The 17,759-nt window shown below is 58.3% G+C and overlaps 1 protein-coding gene across 1 annotated transcript in view; it reads right to left on the reverse strand.

Moving 5' to 3' along the window:
* The window catches only part of PDE2A (phosphodiesterase 2A), a 378,660-nt gene that overhangs the window by 49,281 nt on the left and 311,620 nt on the right, over positions 1–17,759 (reverse strand). Inside the window, exons 9-10 of the mRNA XM_026658352.2 lie at positions 17,309–17,364; positions 10,468–10,527 (exon numbers count right to left, since the gene is read on the reverse strand). Coding sequence (XP_026514137.1) covers positions 10,468–10,527; positions 17,309–17,364 — 116 coding nt within the window. The remainder of the gene's footprint in view (positions 1–10,467; positions 10,528–17,308; positions 17,365–17,759) is intronic.

Consider the following 17,759-nt stretch of genomic DNA (forward strand, 5'->3'; position numbering starts at 1 on the left):
CTGTCAGCATTCACAGACCACAGTAAGAACAGTCTCAGTTCGTCACATCTCCCCCCTTCGAGACCGAACTGAGCGGGGTCACTTCAGCCAGTGACCCGGGGAAGTTCGAACCTACCCCCGTTCCCATGGATGCCCCAGCATCCCTCCCATTCCTTGGTGAGAATTACACCAGGCCCCTCCAGTTTCACGCCCCCCCTTAGGTCGGGGGTGCTCGAGGGCATTCGCAGTTCGCATGTGGGAAGGGTTATGCGGCCTGTGCCCTTTTCCCACCCCAATACCCCTGGGGTTCCAACTGGGCTGGGGTCTTCTCCCAGCGCTCCAGTCTGGAGGTCTGTGCTTCGGGCTCTCTTGGTTCAGAGCCCCCCTTTTAACCTTGGCCACCCTCCGGAAAGGCTCCTCTATGCTGGGCAAGGGTCCTAAAGCCGTTTTCCCCTTGTCCCGGGCCTTCCTCCCCCTCTGACAGGGGTCACAGGATCGGCAGTACTGCCGGACAGTAACAAAGACCCCAGGCCAGTAAAAGCTCCATAGCAGCCTCTGCTGGGTACGCCAGGTTTCCTGGTGCCCTGAGAGGGGAATGTCATGGGCCCGGTACAGCAGCTGGCGGCGATACTTCTGGGGTACCACCAGCTGCCTCCTGATCCCCCCTGACTCCATTTTCCCTGGGGGAGCCCATTCTCGGTACAGGAACCCCTTCTCCCACAGGAACCTTTTCCGGCCACCTCTCCCCATGGTCTGTACCGCACTGAGGTCGGCCAGGTCCCTTATCTTCCGCAAGGAGGGATCTTTCTGCACCTCGGCCTGGAACTCAGCAGCTGGGACAGGGATGGCCACCTTCTCCCTCCCGCCGGCTGGGTCTGAGGCCGCAGCCTCCCTGAGCCGTGTCCCTGGGTGTTCCCTCCCCACCAGGTTAGGGTCCTGCGCCTCGGGCAAGGCACCCTCCCCAAGGTCAGGGCGCAGTGCTCCTCGCCGGCTCTGACTGCGGGTCACAACCAGTGCATTCTGGGGGTTGCTTGGCCAGTCCTCCAGGTCCCCCCCCATCAACACCTCAGTGGGCAAATACGGGTGTACCCCCACGTCCTTGGGGCCCTCCTTGGGCCCCCACTTCAGGCGTACCCTCGCCACAGGTACCTTGAATGGGGTCCCACCCACCCCCGTCAGAGTCAGGAAGGTGTTGGGCACCATCCGACCTGAGGCCACCACCTCGGGCCGGACCAGTGTCATCTCTGCGCCCGTATCCCAGTATCCATCGACCTTCCTCCCATCCACCTCCAGGGGAACAAGGTACTCTCTCCGGAGGGACCGCCCCGCGCCCACCGTATAAACCAAAAACCCTGAGTCTGGAGCATCCAGCCCCCCAGAGGAGCTGGCCTGGAGCTCTCCTTCCTCCTTAGCAGGTGGTATTCTGCCAGCCCCCCTTCCCTGGGAGTGCCGCCTCTCGCCCGGCTGGGTCTCTACCCAGTCAACCCTCTGTGGGTCTGGTCTGCTCAGTCTGTCCCTGAGTCTGGGGCACTGGGCCCGTATGTGACCTCTCTGGTCACAGTGATAGCAGACCATGTCCCATGTGTCCCCTCGAGCCGGTCGGTTGTCCCTGACCCTGGGCATTCCCCATGGGAGGGGATTCCCCACATTCCCCTTTTGGGAGGTACCCGGGTGACTCTCTCTCTGCATCGCAGCGGGCCTGCTCCTTTGGGACTCTTCCCTGCCAGCCCCTGACCGGCTCTTCACAAACTCATCGGCCAGCCGGCCTGCATGTCGCGGGTTCTCTGGTTTTTTGTCCACCAACCACAGCCTCAGGTCGGATGGGCACCGCTCATACAGTTGCTCCAATACCAGCAGTTTAACCAGGTCCTCCTTTGTCTGGGCCCCATCAGCCCACTTGCTGGCGTATCCTTCCATGCGGACGGCTAGTTGCACGTATGAGATCTCAGGGGTTTTATCCTGACTCCGGAACCTTTCCCGGTACATCTCAGAAGTCAGCCCAAACTCACGTAGCAGGGCCTTTTTGAATAGTTCGTAGTTCCCTTTCTCCGCCTCTTCCAGTTGGCGGTACAATGCCACTGATTTGGGGTCCAGTAAGGGGGTGAGAACCCGGAGTCTGTCCGCAGGATCAACCTGGTGTAGCTCACAGGCCGTCTCAAAGGCATCCAGGAAGTCATCCATGTCCTCCCCCTCCTTACGTGGGGCCAGGATGCACTTATCAAAGCTCCGTGCAGTCCTGGGTCCCCCCTCACTCACCGCAGCCAGGGTCGCGCGGCCCTTCAGCCTCGCCAGTTCCAGTTCATGATGCCTCAGCCTCTCTCTCTCTTCATGCTGCCTCTGTCTCTCATTCTCCTCCCGTTCATGATGCCTCTGTCTCTCTTCATGCTGTCTCTGGTGTTCACGATCCTCCAGCTCTCTCAGTTTTAGCTCTTTCTCCCATTCCAGCCCATTCCGCTCCACGGATGCCACGCGCGGCCGGGAGGATCCCCTGCTGGCCGGCGAGTGTGGCCGGGAGGATCCCCTGCTGGCCGGGGGGGGGTCACTGCGCCCTCGGTATTTGCTGGGCTCCTCCCCACCCTTCCCCTAGGCATAGGAAGGAGGGGTCTCTGGAAGCCCTCAGCAGCCGGCTGACCACTCCCAGCTGGGACAAACACTGGGGCCTGCGCTGCATCTGCCAGGCTGCTTCCCTCAGAGACAGGGATCAGTTCATTTGCGCGATCTCCCTTCTCCAGCTGGGCAATGAGCTGTTCTTTGGTGAGCCTCCCACTGCGCACCCCCCTCTGCTTGCACAGCTCCACCAGGTCGCTCTTAAGCCTCTTGGCATACATCTTCCTGCTCGCCACTCACAGGCCTGTGTGCTCACCGCTCCCCACCGTCTCCAGGGAGACCCCTAGTGTCCAGCCCTTCTCGAGGTCACCACCTCTCTGCCAGGGTCGAGCTGCAGACTCCTCTGCCCCTGGGACCACTCACTGCAATCCCCCGGGGAACCCTGTTACTGCAAAAGTCCTTCTCGCTGGTCACACACTCCCAGGGGTGATAACCGTCTCTCTCTGACTCTTCAGCACGCCTGGTCCCCGTCAATCCCCCTTCGCTTTACTTCTCCCCAGTCACTTACTGCAGGAAGCGCCGTCCACGGGGTGCAGTAGATCCCACCGCTGCCACCAGTTGTCACGGAGTATGGGGGGACTCAGGGCCCTGCACCCCCGGCGTCCTGCGATTCACCATGACTCTCAGCCAGCCAGTAAAGCAGAAGGTTTATTTAGACGACAGGAATGCAGTCCAAGACAGGTCTTACAGGCGCAGACAACAGGACCCCCTCAGTTAGGTTCATCTTGGGGTCCCCGGGCACCCTAGCCCCCTTAGGGGATCAGAGCCCTGTCTGCCTTCCAGCCAAGGTCACTAGCCAGCTTCTGAGACTCTGCCTTCAGCGACCCCTCCCACAGCCTTTGTTCAGTTTCCCGGGCAAAGGTGTCACCTCGCCCCAGCCCCCTCCTGGGTTCTCATGTTACAGGCTCAGGTATTTTCAGTCAGTCTCCCATCCCCCAATGTAGACCATCCCAGCCACACTCCCCTGTCAGCATTCACAGACCACAGTAAGAACAGTCTCAGTTCGTCACAACCCTCATGATCAGGGCAGGCGAGAGAAACAATCTGCAGTGGAGTTCTTGGCTCCTGGAAGACATACTGTCTGGAAATCAAAGTCCCTTTGGCAATTCTTAGAGTTCAACCAGAACCTTGCATGGTGAGTAAAGCTGAAAGAGGTTTGTGATCAGATATTCAGATAAATTTCCGACCCCACGGGTAGGTTCTGAAATGTCTTACTGCCCAGAAACATGCCAGAGCTTCTTGCTCAATGACGGAATATGATTTTTCTGGATCCGTCAGGGCTCTGGAGGTGAATGCAGTCGTGACTTCTCATCCGTTTTTTAGCTGAGTCAAGACAGTACCAAGAACTCACAAGCACCTGTTGTGACAATCGTTTGCTTCTAAGAGCCAGACTGCTGGAAATTGCATGATTTATCTCGTTAAAGTTGCTCTTGCACTCTCCATCCCATTCAAACTTCACATCCTTTTCCAGGAGATGGCGCAAAGGAACTACTTTCACAGCAAATTGCTGTACAGTGCAAACTTTGAATAGTATTTGCACAATCCGAAGAAGGACCAAAGTTTGTTCTTGATTTTAGGCTCTGGTGCATCACAAATGGCTTTCACCAAGTTTGGTTTTGGTGGTATGCTGTTCCGAGAGATTGTATGTCCTGTATATGTCACTGAGTCAGTACGGAACTGACATTTCTTCTTGCTGCCGGTAAGTCCGTGTCTTTGAAGTTTTTCTAGAACCCCTTTTAGGAGGACATCATGTTCGGATTCATCTTCCAAAGTCATCTAGGAAGTAAGTACCATCCCTTCTCTCTCCAAAAATGCCACACATTCTCTGGAATACAGTCGCTGCCGAGGCGAACCCAAATGACATCCACTGGAATTGGAACGAACCTCATGGAGTGACAAATCAAGGGTCATAAAGACTCATGCCTCCTTCAAGGTGTGCGGTGTTTCACTGATGTTGGGAAGAGCAGGACAATCCACAACAATGTTGGAGTTTAGATCTCTCAAGTCCATACACATGCAGACGGCACCATGAGGCTTCCTGGCAAGAACGACAGGAGAAAGAAACCCGTTCTGACGAATCAGCCGGTTCAATGATACCCGCTTTACATGGTTTCAGAATCTCCTCCTTGAGCGGTTGTCTCCGTGCAATTGGCATGTTTAGCACTTTATCTTGCACAGGCACCATACTGTTTTTTGGCGGGATCTTGTGCTTGTACCAACATCTGCGGTGAAAACTACTGAAAAATCAGAGACGATTCCTGGTTATGGCCTATCCTCAGTTTGCAGGACAGATTCTGTGCAGCTGGGATCTAATATCCTCTGAAGATCCTTTTGATGATTCCCTCCTAAAATAGAAACTCCCTTTTGGGCTTCATAGCTTTTCCCTTGGACATTACAGCCTTTGCACACGAGGGCAGCTGTAAACTAGCCATTGATGGGGATGGGAGATCCACCATACCCTCCGGGATAGCGGTCGGGAGGCTGCAACTGAGGTTGGGAGCTGGCAAACACAGCAGAACCTCAAAGATATGAACACCAGAGTTACGGACTGACTGGTCAACTGGACACCAAGTGAAACTGGAAGTAACCAATCAGGCAGCAGCAGAGACAAAAAAAAAATAGCAAATAATGTACTATGCCTGTATTGCATCTTAAAGGTAGGCACATCTGGGCTGCCTGTCCCCACCCCCACGCGTGGGGCAGCCTCTTACAGCATGAGGCTGGGCCTGTCAGCCCTGGAGCCAGGAGAGCAGGAGCAGCGCTGGGGTCTGCACTGCTTTCACACCTCCCCCATGCCCCGGCCTGGAGGGGGACACGCTGTTTTCAAACACACACACACACACACACCAGGAGGGGGATAAGCTTGCAACGTCATGCTGGCACTGAGTAGGGAGCTCAGCTGCTGCTGAAGCGCGGCCTGGAGTGTCAGCTGCTGGATCCGGGGCCCGAACTGTGCTTTGTTGAGAGTTACGAACATTTCAGAGTTACGGGCAACCTCCATTCCCACGGTGTCCGTACCGCTGAGGTTCGACTGTGGTACGGCGTAGAACCGGTTGGCAATTATAGAGCAAGGCGGGTGAACCAGAATCCGGTAACGTTCCTGCCTCCTGACCCTCGACTCACCTGTGGCCATGATGGGGGTGATCTCCTGTCCCTGTGGGGATTCAGTTTGCCACCATCTTTACCTGTGAGAGCTCCAGAAAGAAGATGGACGACAGACTTCAGCCAAGTGTCCTTTTGGGTTGCACGCTGATTTCTCGGCAGGGCACACTTAAACGTCTGCCTTGTCTCCAGGGTCACCGCGTCTGCAGCTCGGGGAGCAATGTGGTGTGGGGGAGGGTAAAGGCACCGTAGAGGTAGACTTAGGCACCAGCGCTGGCTTTCTCATTTCCCCAGGGGTGCTCCACCCCAGGCCCCGCCCCCACTCCCCCCTTCCCCTAAGGCCCCAACCCCACCCCACCTTTTCCCGCCCCCACCCCACCTCTTCCTGCCCCGTTCTGCCCCCTTCCTGGAATGCGCCACACCCTCACTCCTTCCCCTCCCGTCCCAGCACCTCTTGCATGCCACTGAACAGCTGATCTGCGGCGGGTAGGAGGCGCTGGGGGGCGGGGGAGGAGTTAATCAGCGGGGCCGCCGGTGGGTGCTGAGCACCCACTGTTTTTTTTCCGTGGGTGCTCCAGCCCCAGAGCACCCGCGGAGCCGGCGCCTATGGACTTAGGAGCTTTGCAGGTTGCAGTCTCGTATGGGACTGCATTCGCCTGCGCAGGCTGGGAGACATCCGGTGCCGCGGATGGTGACATAGCACCGTGGATGGCGCTTTCCACCCGTCGGACGGTTTCGCGGGTTTTCTCCAAGGCAAAGGCTTTTAATCACGAGGAGTCGTTCAGGATCCTTGGAACCAGTCGTCTCCCGGACAGTCTGACCCCTGATCATTTCATCTGCGCAAGTGGCAAATTCACAGGTTGCTCGTGACTCAGGCAAGGCAGCTACGCCGAGGTCGGTGGCCTCGTGAGGCATCCATACACGGGAATAGGACCTGCGATGCTCAGCACCAACATTGAGTCGAGGATTAAAATGATCCTCCAGGGCTCAGAGAGCAGCACCGTACAGAGTTGCATCCTGCGGTGAGTCAGTACCAGGAGGGAGATGCTTGAAGATTCACTGTGGCAAAGCGGCAGTGCGGCTCTCCGCTTGCCCGGAGCGTAGGAAGAAGTTACTCTTGGAAGCACCTAGTTGCAGAAATTAGATTTCCGTTGTGCCCAGGGGAGCAGGGGATCTCCTGAGTTAGGCACGAGGAATGGTGGAGGTGGTAATAAGTGTCGCAGCCCTGGCTGATTGGCTCTGTACAACTACACTCGCGGTGCAGCTGGGCTGCTGAGGAATTTGCGGGCTGGGAGAAAGGAGCCCAGTGAAAAAACAGGCACCGGCCCTTTGAGTTTCTCTTCTCAGCCAGGCGAAGTTGCAGATCACAGCAGACAGACACACACTGGGGCGCTGTCTGCACCTAGCTAGATCCAACATGGGCCCTGCCCGGGAGAGCTCACAAGCTAAACAGACAAAGGAAGGCTCTTTATTCCCATTCCAGCCGATGGGGAGCAGAGGCCTAGCGATTTGCTCAAGAGAGGAGGGCTCTGATACGGACACGCTGTGGGACCTTGGGCAAGTCACTTAGCCTCCCTGTGCCTCAGTTCCCCCTCTGTACAAAGCGGATCACAGCCCTGCCCCCGAGGGGCGCGTGAGGATAAGCGCATTAAAGATCGCGGGGGGGGGGGGGGCTCGGATGACATGTAACGGAGCAGTTCCCCGTCGATGCAGCAGAGGGCAGCGGTGCACAGACAGGCCAGATCTAACCAAACTCCCAGCTACGGCCGCGTGCTGCACACGGTGTGTATTGAATCTTGCCGGGTCTCTCCAGCACTTACTCAGCCGCCTTAATTGCCCCGACAAGACCGTATTGATTTTCATATTATCCTGGTTCCCCCGAGAGTGGCAGGGGCTCTGGCTCCTGAACGAACGGCGCTGCTTTTCTCCCACTAGCCCGAGAGCTAGCCGCGGCACCGCTGGCAAACAGCTGGTGACGTGCGGCGATCAGCGTCCCACTCTGGAGAAGGCTTGCCGAGAGCTGGCTTTTCTCTGGTGCTCGGCCCCGGCTCCTCGATCGTGGGAATGAAGGCTGAAAAAAACCGGTGTCTCCCTAGACGCCGTGACGCCACCCACCGCGACCACTAGGAACTACGCAGGGATCCAGCTCAACCCATGCCACTCCCAGTGCCCATGCCGGTGCCACCAGGGCTGGAGGGCAGTCACTGCCAGTCGGCTGCAAAGGGCTCAAGCGTTCTTCCTAAAACCTCACAATCCGCTTAGCTCCGCAGGCTCCAAAAAGAACCATTCGTCCTTTATTCCAAAAACGTGTGCGACCACGTTAATTTCACCGTTGTTTGTGCTCAGCCCCTTTTTCTGTCCCTCCCCCCACTTCCTTCCCCTTTGTCCCTTTTGACACTGACAGTAGAGGGGGAGGGGGCAGGGAAGCAAAAAGGGTTTTGTTTTTCAGGTTTCGTCAGAAATAATTGGGGAAAAGATTAAAAACGGGCCTGGTCAGCAGGAGGGAAGCTTTATGAACTCCGTCTCTTCATCCCTCTGTGCGTTCAGGGACACTAATGTCTCCTTCCTCCCACTCTTGGCTGCCCGTGTCTATTTTAAGCTGTATGGGGCAGGGCCCACCTCTCACGCCGTGTCTGGGCAGAACCCAGCGCAAGCGGACCCGATCTCAGCTGGGGCCTCTACTAACTGACTGATTTAATGCCGTTAAAGTGCTCGGAGATCCCCAGACGGCGGGAGCAGAGAAAGGCAAGGGACTGTTATAACAAATATATCTTCCATATACGTGGGATCTTCTGTCCCGAGGGTCGTAAAGCACTCGACCAACTAGCAGCTCATCCATCCCGGAGCAGGCGTTTCTCCTCGCTCTGCGCTGAAGTGGTGACACCACGTAGCAGCTCCACTTTTCTCTTCCTGAGGAGGTGTCCTCGCGCTTCCCAGCCGTGAGCCACGCCTCAGGGAGGTTTCAGCCGAGGCCAGGTGGGGTTGGAGACTCACTCGGCAGAGCCCGTCTGGGCCAGCGCAGCAGGACAGGATTAGCCCAGTGAAATCAGTGGCAACGGTCCCACTGACGTCAGCGCAGCTTGGATCAGGCCCGTCTCGTCACTATGACGTTGACGGGTGGGCGCGGTAACTGGCTCCTGGCCCTTCCCCAGCTGCCGTCGGTCTGATCCACTCAGCGGCTCAGAAAACCCTGCGATCTCAGCGCCCCCTTTGCATGTCAGTTCAGATGTCCCAGGCAGCTGGGTCCCTTCCCTGGCGTGAGGTGAGGTTGGGGTGGGAACAGGTCTCCGTGCGACGCAGCCAGGCCTCGTCCGTCTGCCACGCGAGCGCCTGGGAGAGCCACAGGAGCAAACTCCGAATCAAGGCTTCACCGCGGAGGCGGGCGCCGAGCTCTGGAGCCGGACGCCCCCAGGGTTCCTCGATTCCAGAGCCAGAAGGGACCTGTGTGATCCTGCCCCCATAATTCCTAGAGCAGATCTAGAGAACCGTCCCATCGTGATTGAAACATGGCCAGGGACGGAGAGTCCCCCGCGCCCCTTGGGAAGTCGTCATGGTGGGTTCTCCATCCCTGACAAATGGTTCAGAACGGGGACGGGGAGGGGGGGCGGCTCCTGCTCCCTCTGGATCTGGCTTTGCTGCTGTGACCGGCAGGGGCAGATGAAGGAGCCGGGAGCTCTCCGCAAAGCCGGGCTGGCGGGTGAAATTTCCAGGCCAGCCCTGCTGAGCCAAGGGGAGCCTGGAGTATTGAGGTTTGTCTGGTGCCATTCCCTCGGCTACTGCTCTCTCACACAGCCCCCCGCCATGGCTTGGAATGATTCTCATTCCAGGCACAGCAAAGGGAGGCTTCTAACCCAGGGGCAGCAGACGGGAAGGGAGGCCCCCTCCTGCAGACAGACACAGATCCCACCCCAGCACATCCCCGCTCCCACCAATGCAGATCCCCTTTGCATACCTGTTCAGAGAAACCCCTGGCACACACAGAGCACACCTCCCCTACACACGCGGAGATGCCCTGCGCCCACACACACACAGATCCTCTGCACACACACACACACAGATCACCTGCACACACACACAAATCCTCTGCACATGCACACACACAGATCCCCTGCGCCCACACACAGATCCCTGCACACACACACGCACACACACACACAAAGATCCCCTGCAGATGCACACACGTGCACACACACACAGATCCCCTGCAGGCGCACACACATGCACACACACACACACAGAGATCCCCTGCACACATGCGCGCACACACACACACACAGATCCCCTGCACACATGCACGTGCACACACACACAGATCCCCTGCAGACCCACGCGCACACACACAGATCCCCTGTACACGTGCGCACACACACAGATCCCCTACACACAGGTGTGCGCACACACACAGAGATCCCCTGCACACATGCACACACACAGATCCCCTGCACACAGGTGTGTGCACACACACACACCATGGGGGAAGGGTCACTGAGTCTCTTTATCCCCCAACCTGCCATCATCCCCTCCAGCCTCCCCCAGGGCGCGCTGCCAGGCCATTCCACCGCGGGCACCAAGGGTAAGGACTGGGTGCCAACGCCGGAGTCCCCTTTGGTTGACGCTGCGGCAGGCTGCCCCAGGGAGTTGGGCAGCAGGGGCACTAGGCAGGAGTGTGACTGATCTCCTGGGCAACCTGGCTGGCAGAGACGGCCTGTAGCCCCATCCAGCGGGGGCACCGCCAGGTGCTGGGGGAGGCGCAGGGCAGAGAGCCCCGACGTTACTCACATGCTTCTCTAGCGCCCGCAGGTTCTGCTCGTCCGACTCGCTCAGCCGCCCGCAGTACACCTGGTGGGGCAAGGAGAGACAGTGAGTACACGGGCACCCCCGCCGGCCCCGGTCTCCCCGCCCCCAGCTCTGGGGATGGGTCTCAGTGCTGACCAGCAGCCTCCCCGTCTTCCCAGTCCTGCTCCCGCCCCCCGATCTGCCGAGGCCTGCAGCAGCCTAGCTCTGCCAGCCCCGCGCCACGCAGCAGTCAGGGAATACCGGGGCCGGATGGGTGAGAATTGCACAGGGCAAACAGACCGTCAATAGGCAACAAGAAAGCGACAGAAATGGACGAGCAGAGCTGTGCCCCCTGCTGGCAGGCACGGTGCGCACCACCTGACGAGCCGGCCCTTTCCCAGAGCACCACGCAGCTCTCCAGAGCGCTGCGCTATCCCGCCCAGAGCCCTGCTCTGCCGGCTGCCCTCGGCCTCTCTCACGCCCTTAGCACCCCCGTCCTGCAGGTCCAGCGGGGACGCCATGGGGTCCAGATAACCCACCTGTGCCTCTAGCTCGGCCCTGCTGCCTGAGGGCCACGGGAGAGCAGGGAGCACCGGAGACGTCACCCTGTTGTCTGGAGAGCTCTGAACCGCGGGGCCATCTCTAGCCTCCAGCAACGTGGATAGGCGCGGGCTGCTCAAACCAACTGTACTGACGGCGTTTGCCCACAGCTAGCGGCCAGCAGACCGGGAACAGTCCAGCCAGCCATACTGCTGTCAGCCAGACAACAGCAAGCCAATTAAAAAGCCACCTCTGGGCCGGGCCTTTAAGCTGGGAGGTTAATGAGCATTGATAACAGCACTGACAAGGCCAGATTGCACCTTCCCGGCTCCTTCTGTACACACGTCTCAAAGGCCTTTACGAACACCAATGCGTTAAGCCTCCCAACCGGCCCAGGAGGTAGGTCAGTGTTTCTATCCTCCCCCAACCGTTGGGGAAACTGAGGCAGGGAAGCGGCTGCCCTCAGTGTCTCCGGGCATCAGTGACAGAGCTGGGAACAGGATCCAGGAGTCCTGAATCTAGCAAGCCTGACTCCCAGCCCGGTGGCACGTTGCAGTCGCTCTGAAGGAGGGTTTTCTATGGGACCCGACGCGTTCGCCTTGGGACCATCTACTATATAGACACCCAGGCCGGTTCAATCCACCCCAGGGCCTTGTTTGACTCTCGCTCACACAGGTGGGAATGGGGAGGAACACCAAGGAAATCCATGGAGTTTATGGCTGCAAAGCCGGCGCCACTAGCCGCAGGACCAGGCCCGTAGCTGTGTAATAGCTGGTCTCGCTGCGCTGACTTCAGCCGTCCAGCGACGCCAGCGGCAGTGCAGACGGGCTCAGGCTTCACCAGCCACGGCCGAAAGTGGCGCTTCACCCAGCCAGGGAGCTGGGCTGAGACTAGCTCTCCGTCCACGCTGGCTTGTCCAGACTGCGCTGGATTAGGACGGCTGATGGCGCAGCCAGGGGGTGAGCGTGAACCGCTCAGCCTGCCATTTCCAGCTCCTAGCTTCAACCCCTAGGGGGCGACAGCCAGCAGAGCAGCCGGACAACTAGAGAGCAACGCTTCGTTGGGCAAAAGCAGCCCTGGGGCTTGATCCAAAGGAGGCGCTTTCCTTTGACCCCAATGGGCTCTGGATCAGCACCTCGAGCCTGCAGATGAAGTGATCACTTCTGTCCTATTTTTATGATTCTGATGTGTGCCTCAGTTTCCCTCCTGTACTTTGCATTACTGCCCAGTGGAGGCAAGAGGGTTAAGTCTGTCCCTGGGGCAGGGCAGGGGACAGGAGGTGTGTGCCTGGCCTCGCTGTAGCAGTGACTGGCTCGTGAGAGCAGCCCCCTTGCCATGCAGGAGAGCTGAAGCCAGTCTCCGTGTGGCTGCCCCTTACGGAAGAGCAGGTCCCCTTGGGCGTCTGGCCCACTGACCTGGGACCTCCAAGGGACTGTTTCGAAGCTGGGGCGTAGCTCCGTGACAAGCCTGGAGCCCAGCCCCTCGGCCGCTGTAAATCCACAGAGCTCTTGTGGTGAGGCCGATTCGACCCGCTCAGGATCCCCCCCCTGCCCTGCGGGAAAGGCTGCATGCGATGGTGTGGTAGGACCCCCATATTATTCAATGGACTCCACCCTCGGGCGCAGGTGGGCTGGCGGAGGCACCTGCACTACGCGAAGCCACCAGGATGGGCCTAGACGCTGGGTCTCATAACGCCTCCCTGCTGCCGACTCACCAGTGTTTGGAGAGCACTTGGGATCTGCGGGGAACTGGTGCTGGAGCAAGGCAGCACTTGGGGACTAATTGATCGGCAAAAACCTTTCCAAAGCAACCCAGATTGATGGGGCGGGAGGTTGCCCGGCCACCTGGCTTTCGCCAGCGCTAGCAGTCCCCAGGCTTCGCCTGCCCCCGAGGCCAGAGAGACAAACGGAGAGCCCAGCTGGGCATCAGTCAGCGAGGCGCTGCTTGGCTCCGGCACGTCGGGGCCAGGATCCTGCTCTGACCTACACAGGTGATTTGCCAACCGGCTCAGAGCTCCCCGTGCCGGCCGCTGCGGCACATCATGTTGGCCGGGCGAAGAAGTAAATTCACCCCAATATATGACGGGTGGCAGAGCGTGGGTGTGTGGAGAGATCACAAGACTGCGGTGTATGCATCAACAGTTTTGCACCATGTGTCTCTTGTGATCACGTTTTCCCTGGCGCCCGGTAAGACACGCTCGGGTTCATTAGCTCTCTTCCTCCAATTCACAGTAGCGGCTCTCGGCCACCCACCAGCTGCCCATCGCTCACACTAGGTACCTGGGAAATGACAATCACCCGCACACCTGAAAAGAGACGCCGGGGGCACTGACAGAGGGGAGACAGCTTCCACTCCTGCCTGTGCTGCAGCGTGCCCGGGGCAGCCAGCCGCAGTCCTCAGCTCTCAACCCCCAGACTCACAGGGATTTGGGGTTCTGTGCTACCTTTGCAGCTGGAACTCATCTTACACTTGTGGGCCAAGTTGGGGGTGTAGAACTCGCACTTGTGTGTTGGAGCACGTGTTTGTTGGAACATGTACCCCTCTGTGTTACTGCACATGGGTTAAAACATGTACCCCTGTGTGTTACAGCGTGTGTGCTAGAACATGTGCCCCTGTGTGTTACAGTACATATATTTTAGAACATGTACCCCTGTTACTGCACATGTTAAAACATGTACCCCTCTGTGTTACAGCACGTGTGTTAGAACATGTACTGCTGTGCATTACAGTATGTGCATGTTAGAACATGTACCCCTGTGTGTTACAGCATGTGTGCTAGAACATGTGCCCCTGTGTGTTACAGTACGTGTGTGTTAGAACATGGATCCCCATGTGTTACAGTACGTGTGTGTTAGAACATGTGCCCCTGTGTGTTACAGTACTTGTGTGTTAGAACATGGACCCCTGTGTGTTCCTGCACATGCATTAAAACATGTGCCCCTGTGTGTTACAGCACATGCATTAGAACATGTGCCCCTGTGTGTGTCTGTCTGTGTAACACCATCTGTCTGCCATGCACGTGTGTGTGACAGCACATAGGCATGTGCGTGGCAGACAGATGGGGTTACACACAGAGAGAGGCTGTGGGTATTTTCTTTGCTTCTCAATTCCAATCCCCTTTCCCCCTCTTTCAGATTGGCGTGTGTGTAGCTCCTAGCTCGTTACTGTCTCTAATTAATTAGCGCTTTGCTCTTAGCAACTGCTTGGAGGCTGACAACATTGACAAGCTGGGCCAGAACGGCATCCAAGAACGGCACAGTAAAAACTCCTCGCTCTTCATTGTTCCAAGGAGCTGAACTGGTGCCAGGCGCTTTCCATGGGAAGCAGCGAGGGCTCCGAGAAATCAGGCATCGCCAGCGAGCTAATGGGCTGTTTGCTCTCCTAAATCAGTCATTAAGTAACGGAATCACCTGCTCTCGGGGGGCCGGCTGCCACTTGGAAGTGGCATTAGTGAATTAGAGCGTGAGCTGCTTGAGAGGAGAGGTGCGGCGTGAGAGTCGCTGAACGGGCTAGGGTGGCTCGGATTGGCAGATCTTCCCACGGAGCTTCCCTCCCCTGGAGTCTCCGGACGGGTGCTGGATACAGTGGGGAAAGCAACTGAGCAAATATCCCAGGCCGAGCTCTGACTCCGAGGAGGAGGAAGAGCTGAAGACTCATTGGCGTCTGTGTCCCTGTTGCTATTGGTGTTTTACGGGGATGGGCACCAATGCCAAGCCCTTAGACAGCCTTTTAAGTGTGTCTCCGTTAGGGTTTTATGCCAGATCAGCTTAGTGAAACTGGCGCAGCTCTTTTAGCACAGGGCAGGTCGCCGAATGCAGTGACTGTATTTCCATAGTGCCTGTGGCGTGGAAGGAGCTGGACAGACCAGGGACATGACCCAGCACCTGTTCCTGGGAGCAGAAATTGGACGGAGCCCCACGGAGCTGCACGTGCGGCCTCTTTGGGGCTAGATCTGAACTCTGCCATTTGGGAGGTGGGGACGGGATGGAGGGAAAAAGGGGCTGAGGATGGACAGAGAGGGGAAGGGCGCAAGTGTGCCATGCAGAGGTGGCTTTGACAGCAGAGGTGGCTTGGTGCGATGGGCATAGGGCTGAGCAGGACTGCCTAGGTCCCCTGCTACTGCAGGCAGCCCTGTCGTACAATGCTGGTCCGAAATCTACGGAGCTGTCTTAAAACTACCCTGTAACCGACCATCCTCCCAGCAATGGACACTGCTAACTGGGATCAGCCCTCTCCAGCCTGTGACAGCCATTTGTCTCTTTTCGACACGCTGGTGACGCTTGTCTAGCGTGTCACGCCAACAAAGTCCCCCTGAACTGAACAGTCTGGGTCGCGTGTGTGAAAGGGCATACATGTACATCACATATGTAGGATCTCGTGCCTGTGAAAAACCCACGGGAGCTTCCCACCGCTGGCGGCGTGTCTGCCTCGCGCATGAGCCGCATGCACAGAGGTGCCGCGCGGCAGAGAGGGTGAACGTGTCACATCTGTGCGAGCCCATGGCACGTACGTGAACACCCATGCGCGTGAACAGCAGCGGGGCTGGGAGCGCTCCCCAGCGACGGGCCCAATGCTTGAGTTTGAGAAAGGTCAGTGCTTGTTAATCATCTTAATTCCTTTTTAATAAGCGCTGGAGAAAAATCTCTTGCTGCTCGTCCCGCTCCTTAATCCACTTAAACCCTCCTCTCTCCCTGCTCCTTGGGCTGATTAGCGGGAACCGTGTTCCCCGATGGCGTCGGGGCCTTTTCAGGGCCGGGCCCAGGCGGCATGTGCCGAGAGGCAGACAGGGGCTCTTCGTTAACCTTGCATTTCATCTCGCCGCCCCCTTCGCGCACGCCTCGGGCTGGGAGGAATCCACTTCAACGCCAGCGTTCAGAAGAGCTCCCTCCTGCCGGTCTCCCGGCCCCCGCCGGACCCATTGCAACAGCCTGCTTGGCACACGGCTGATTGCTGAGTCACCCCTGTACCAGCCAGCCCGGAGCTCCCTGGTGCGTGCAAACCCCTAACCGCACGGGAGCAGTTGACACCAAACGGATCAGCTTACAACCCAGAACAGCCCTGCGGCCAGGCAGGACTCCACAGACATAAGCAGGAATCGAACCCACGGGCCTCTGCTCCAAAGGCACTCACCTACCATCTCCTGCTGCAGTCTAGGGCCTGGTGCAGCTCCCAGGGCACCCCCGAGGGGGCAGCGGAGACACGCCCATTGGCCAGTACGTGGTGCTGTGGCACCGTGGGGAGCGGAGCGGGTAGGGGCCCATGCTGAGTGCTCCCTGCTGAGGACGGGGGTCCAGCGATAGCTGATGAGCTTAGCTTTCCCTTGACTGATCTCAGCAAGGGGCAGCGCATTCACGCTGACTGTTCCTAACCCAGCAGGGGGCTGATCTGTCCGGTCACGGCCAGGCTCCGGTGTGGCCCCGGGGTTCCATTTAATAGAGGAAAAATGACTGGCCCCCTCCGCAATTCTACCCCTTCGCCCACAGGGGAGCCAGGGAGCAGCACATGCAGCTGAGCACCAGGGAGCAAGGCACCCTCAGTTCTCCGGCTTCACCTCTAGAGGGAGCCAGCGAGCTTCCGTTCCCACGTCCGCTAGGCCTGGGCTTCCACCAGGCTGCCCCGGGCTGGTCATTGCGAAAATTAACTGTGAGCAGCGGCAGCTGGGCAGCCCAGAGATGGGTGGGAAGCCGGTGGCAGCCATCCACCCCATGTGCCCCCCAGGAACTAACGCTTGTACGGCCAGGCTTTGTGAGATCTGCCCCCACCCCTGCTCAGCCGGTGGCACCCATGTGAGGACACAGCCGTGGCAGGGGGCAATCCTGGGCACCCATGTATGGAGGCCACCCTCTCCCTGCCACCCCCAGGGCCCTGCGGTGGGCACATCCCATGCACCGATCAGCTCCAAGCTCTGCCTGCAGCTGACGGCCACAGGGAGAAGTGGCCCGTCAGTCCCCTGCAGGGACGGGCCCAGGGCCTGGGGCAGCAAATCACCCCCCTTTCTGCCCGAGCTAAAGCCCAACCCCCTCGGCTAGGGAGCACGTGGCAGGCCCACGGTCTCCGGGCTGAGAGAAGCCAGAGTATTGGTGCTGTGTGTGGCTAAGCAGCCGCTGCGTTCCACTGCGTAGGTTCCTATGTCACATGGGGGGTAGGTGGGGAGTTGGGGGCCCCTCTGCAATGGGCTGTGCAATCCTGCAGCACAGACACCTCCGTATACAAAGGCTGGCCCCAGAGCATGTCTTGGCTGCCAGTTCCTCTGGCCTGCCCCTTTCCAGCTTTCTCCCCTTCCCACTAGCTCCCATTCACTTACCAGGATGACCGCGACCACCTCCGCCGAGTCCTTGTCCACCAGCGGGTTTATCAACACTGCAAAGCAAGACAGCAAAGTCAGCCCGGTGCAGAAGAGACGCAAAACTAGGGCAATAATAGGGGAAGCAGGATGGGGATACATGCTGGCATTTGCAGACTTGGTGATGTTTGGTGAGATACCACAGATGGGTAGCTATCCATCCATCCACCCCATGTACGCTCCTTTCCATCCATCCATCCACCCACCTCATGTACCCCCTCTCCATCAAGCCATCCACCCCATGTACACTCCTTTCCAGCCATCCATCCACCCCATGTACACCCTGTCCATCCATCCTTCCACCCCATGTACCACCCTGTCCATCCATCCATCCATTCACCCCATGAATCCCAGTCTCATCCATCCATCCCATGTACCCCATTATCTATCCATCCATTCCTCCATTCCATGT

The sequence above is a fragment of the Terrapene carolina genome, unplaced genomic scaffold (assembly GCF_002925995.2).
Source record: "Terrapene carolina triunguis isolate 2854851 unplaced genomic scaffold, T_m_triunguis-2.0 Scaffold430, whole genome shotgun sequence".
Lineage (NCBI taxonomy): Eukaryota > Metazoa > Chordata > Testudines > Emydidae > Terrapene > Terrapene triunguis.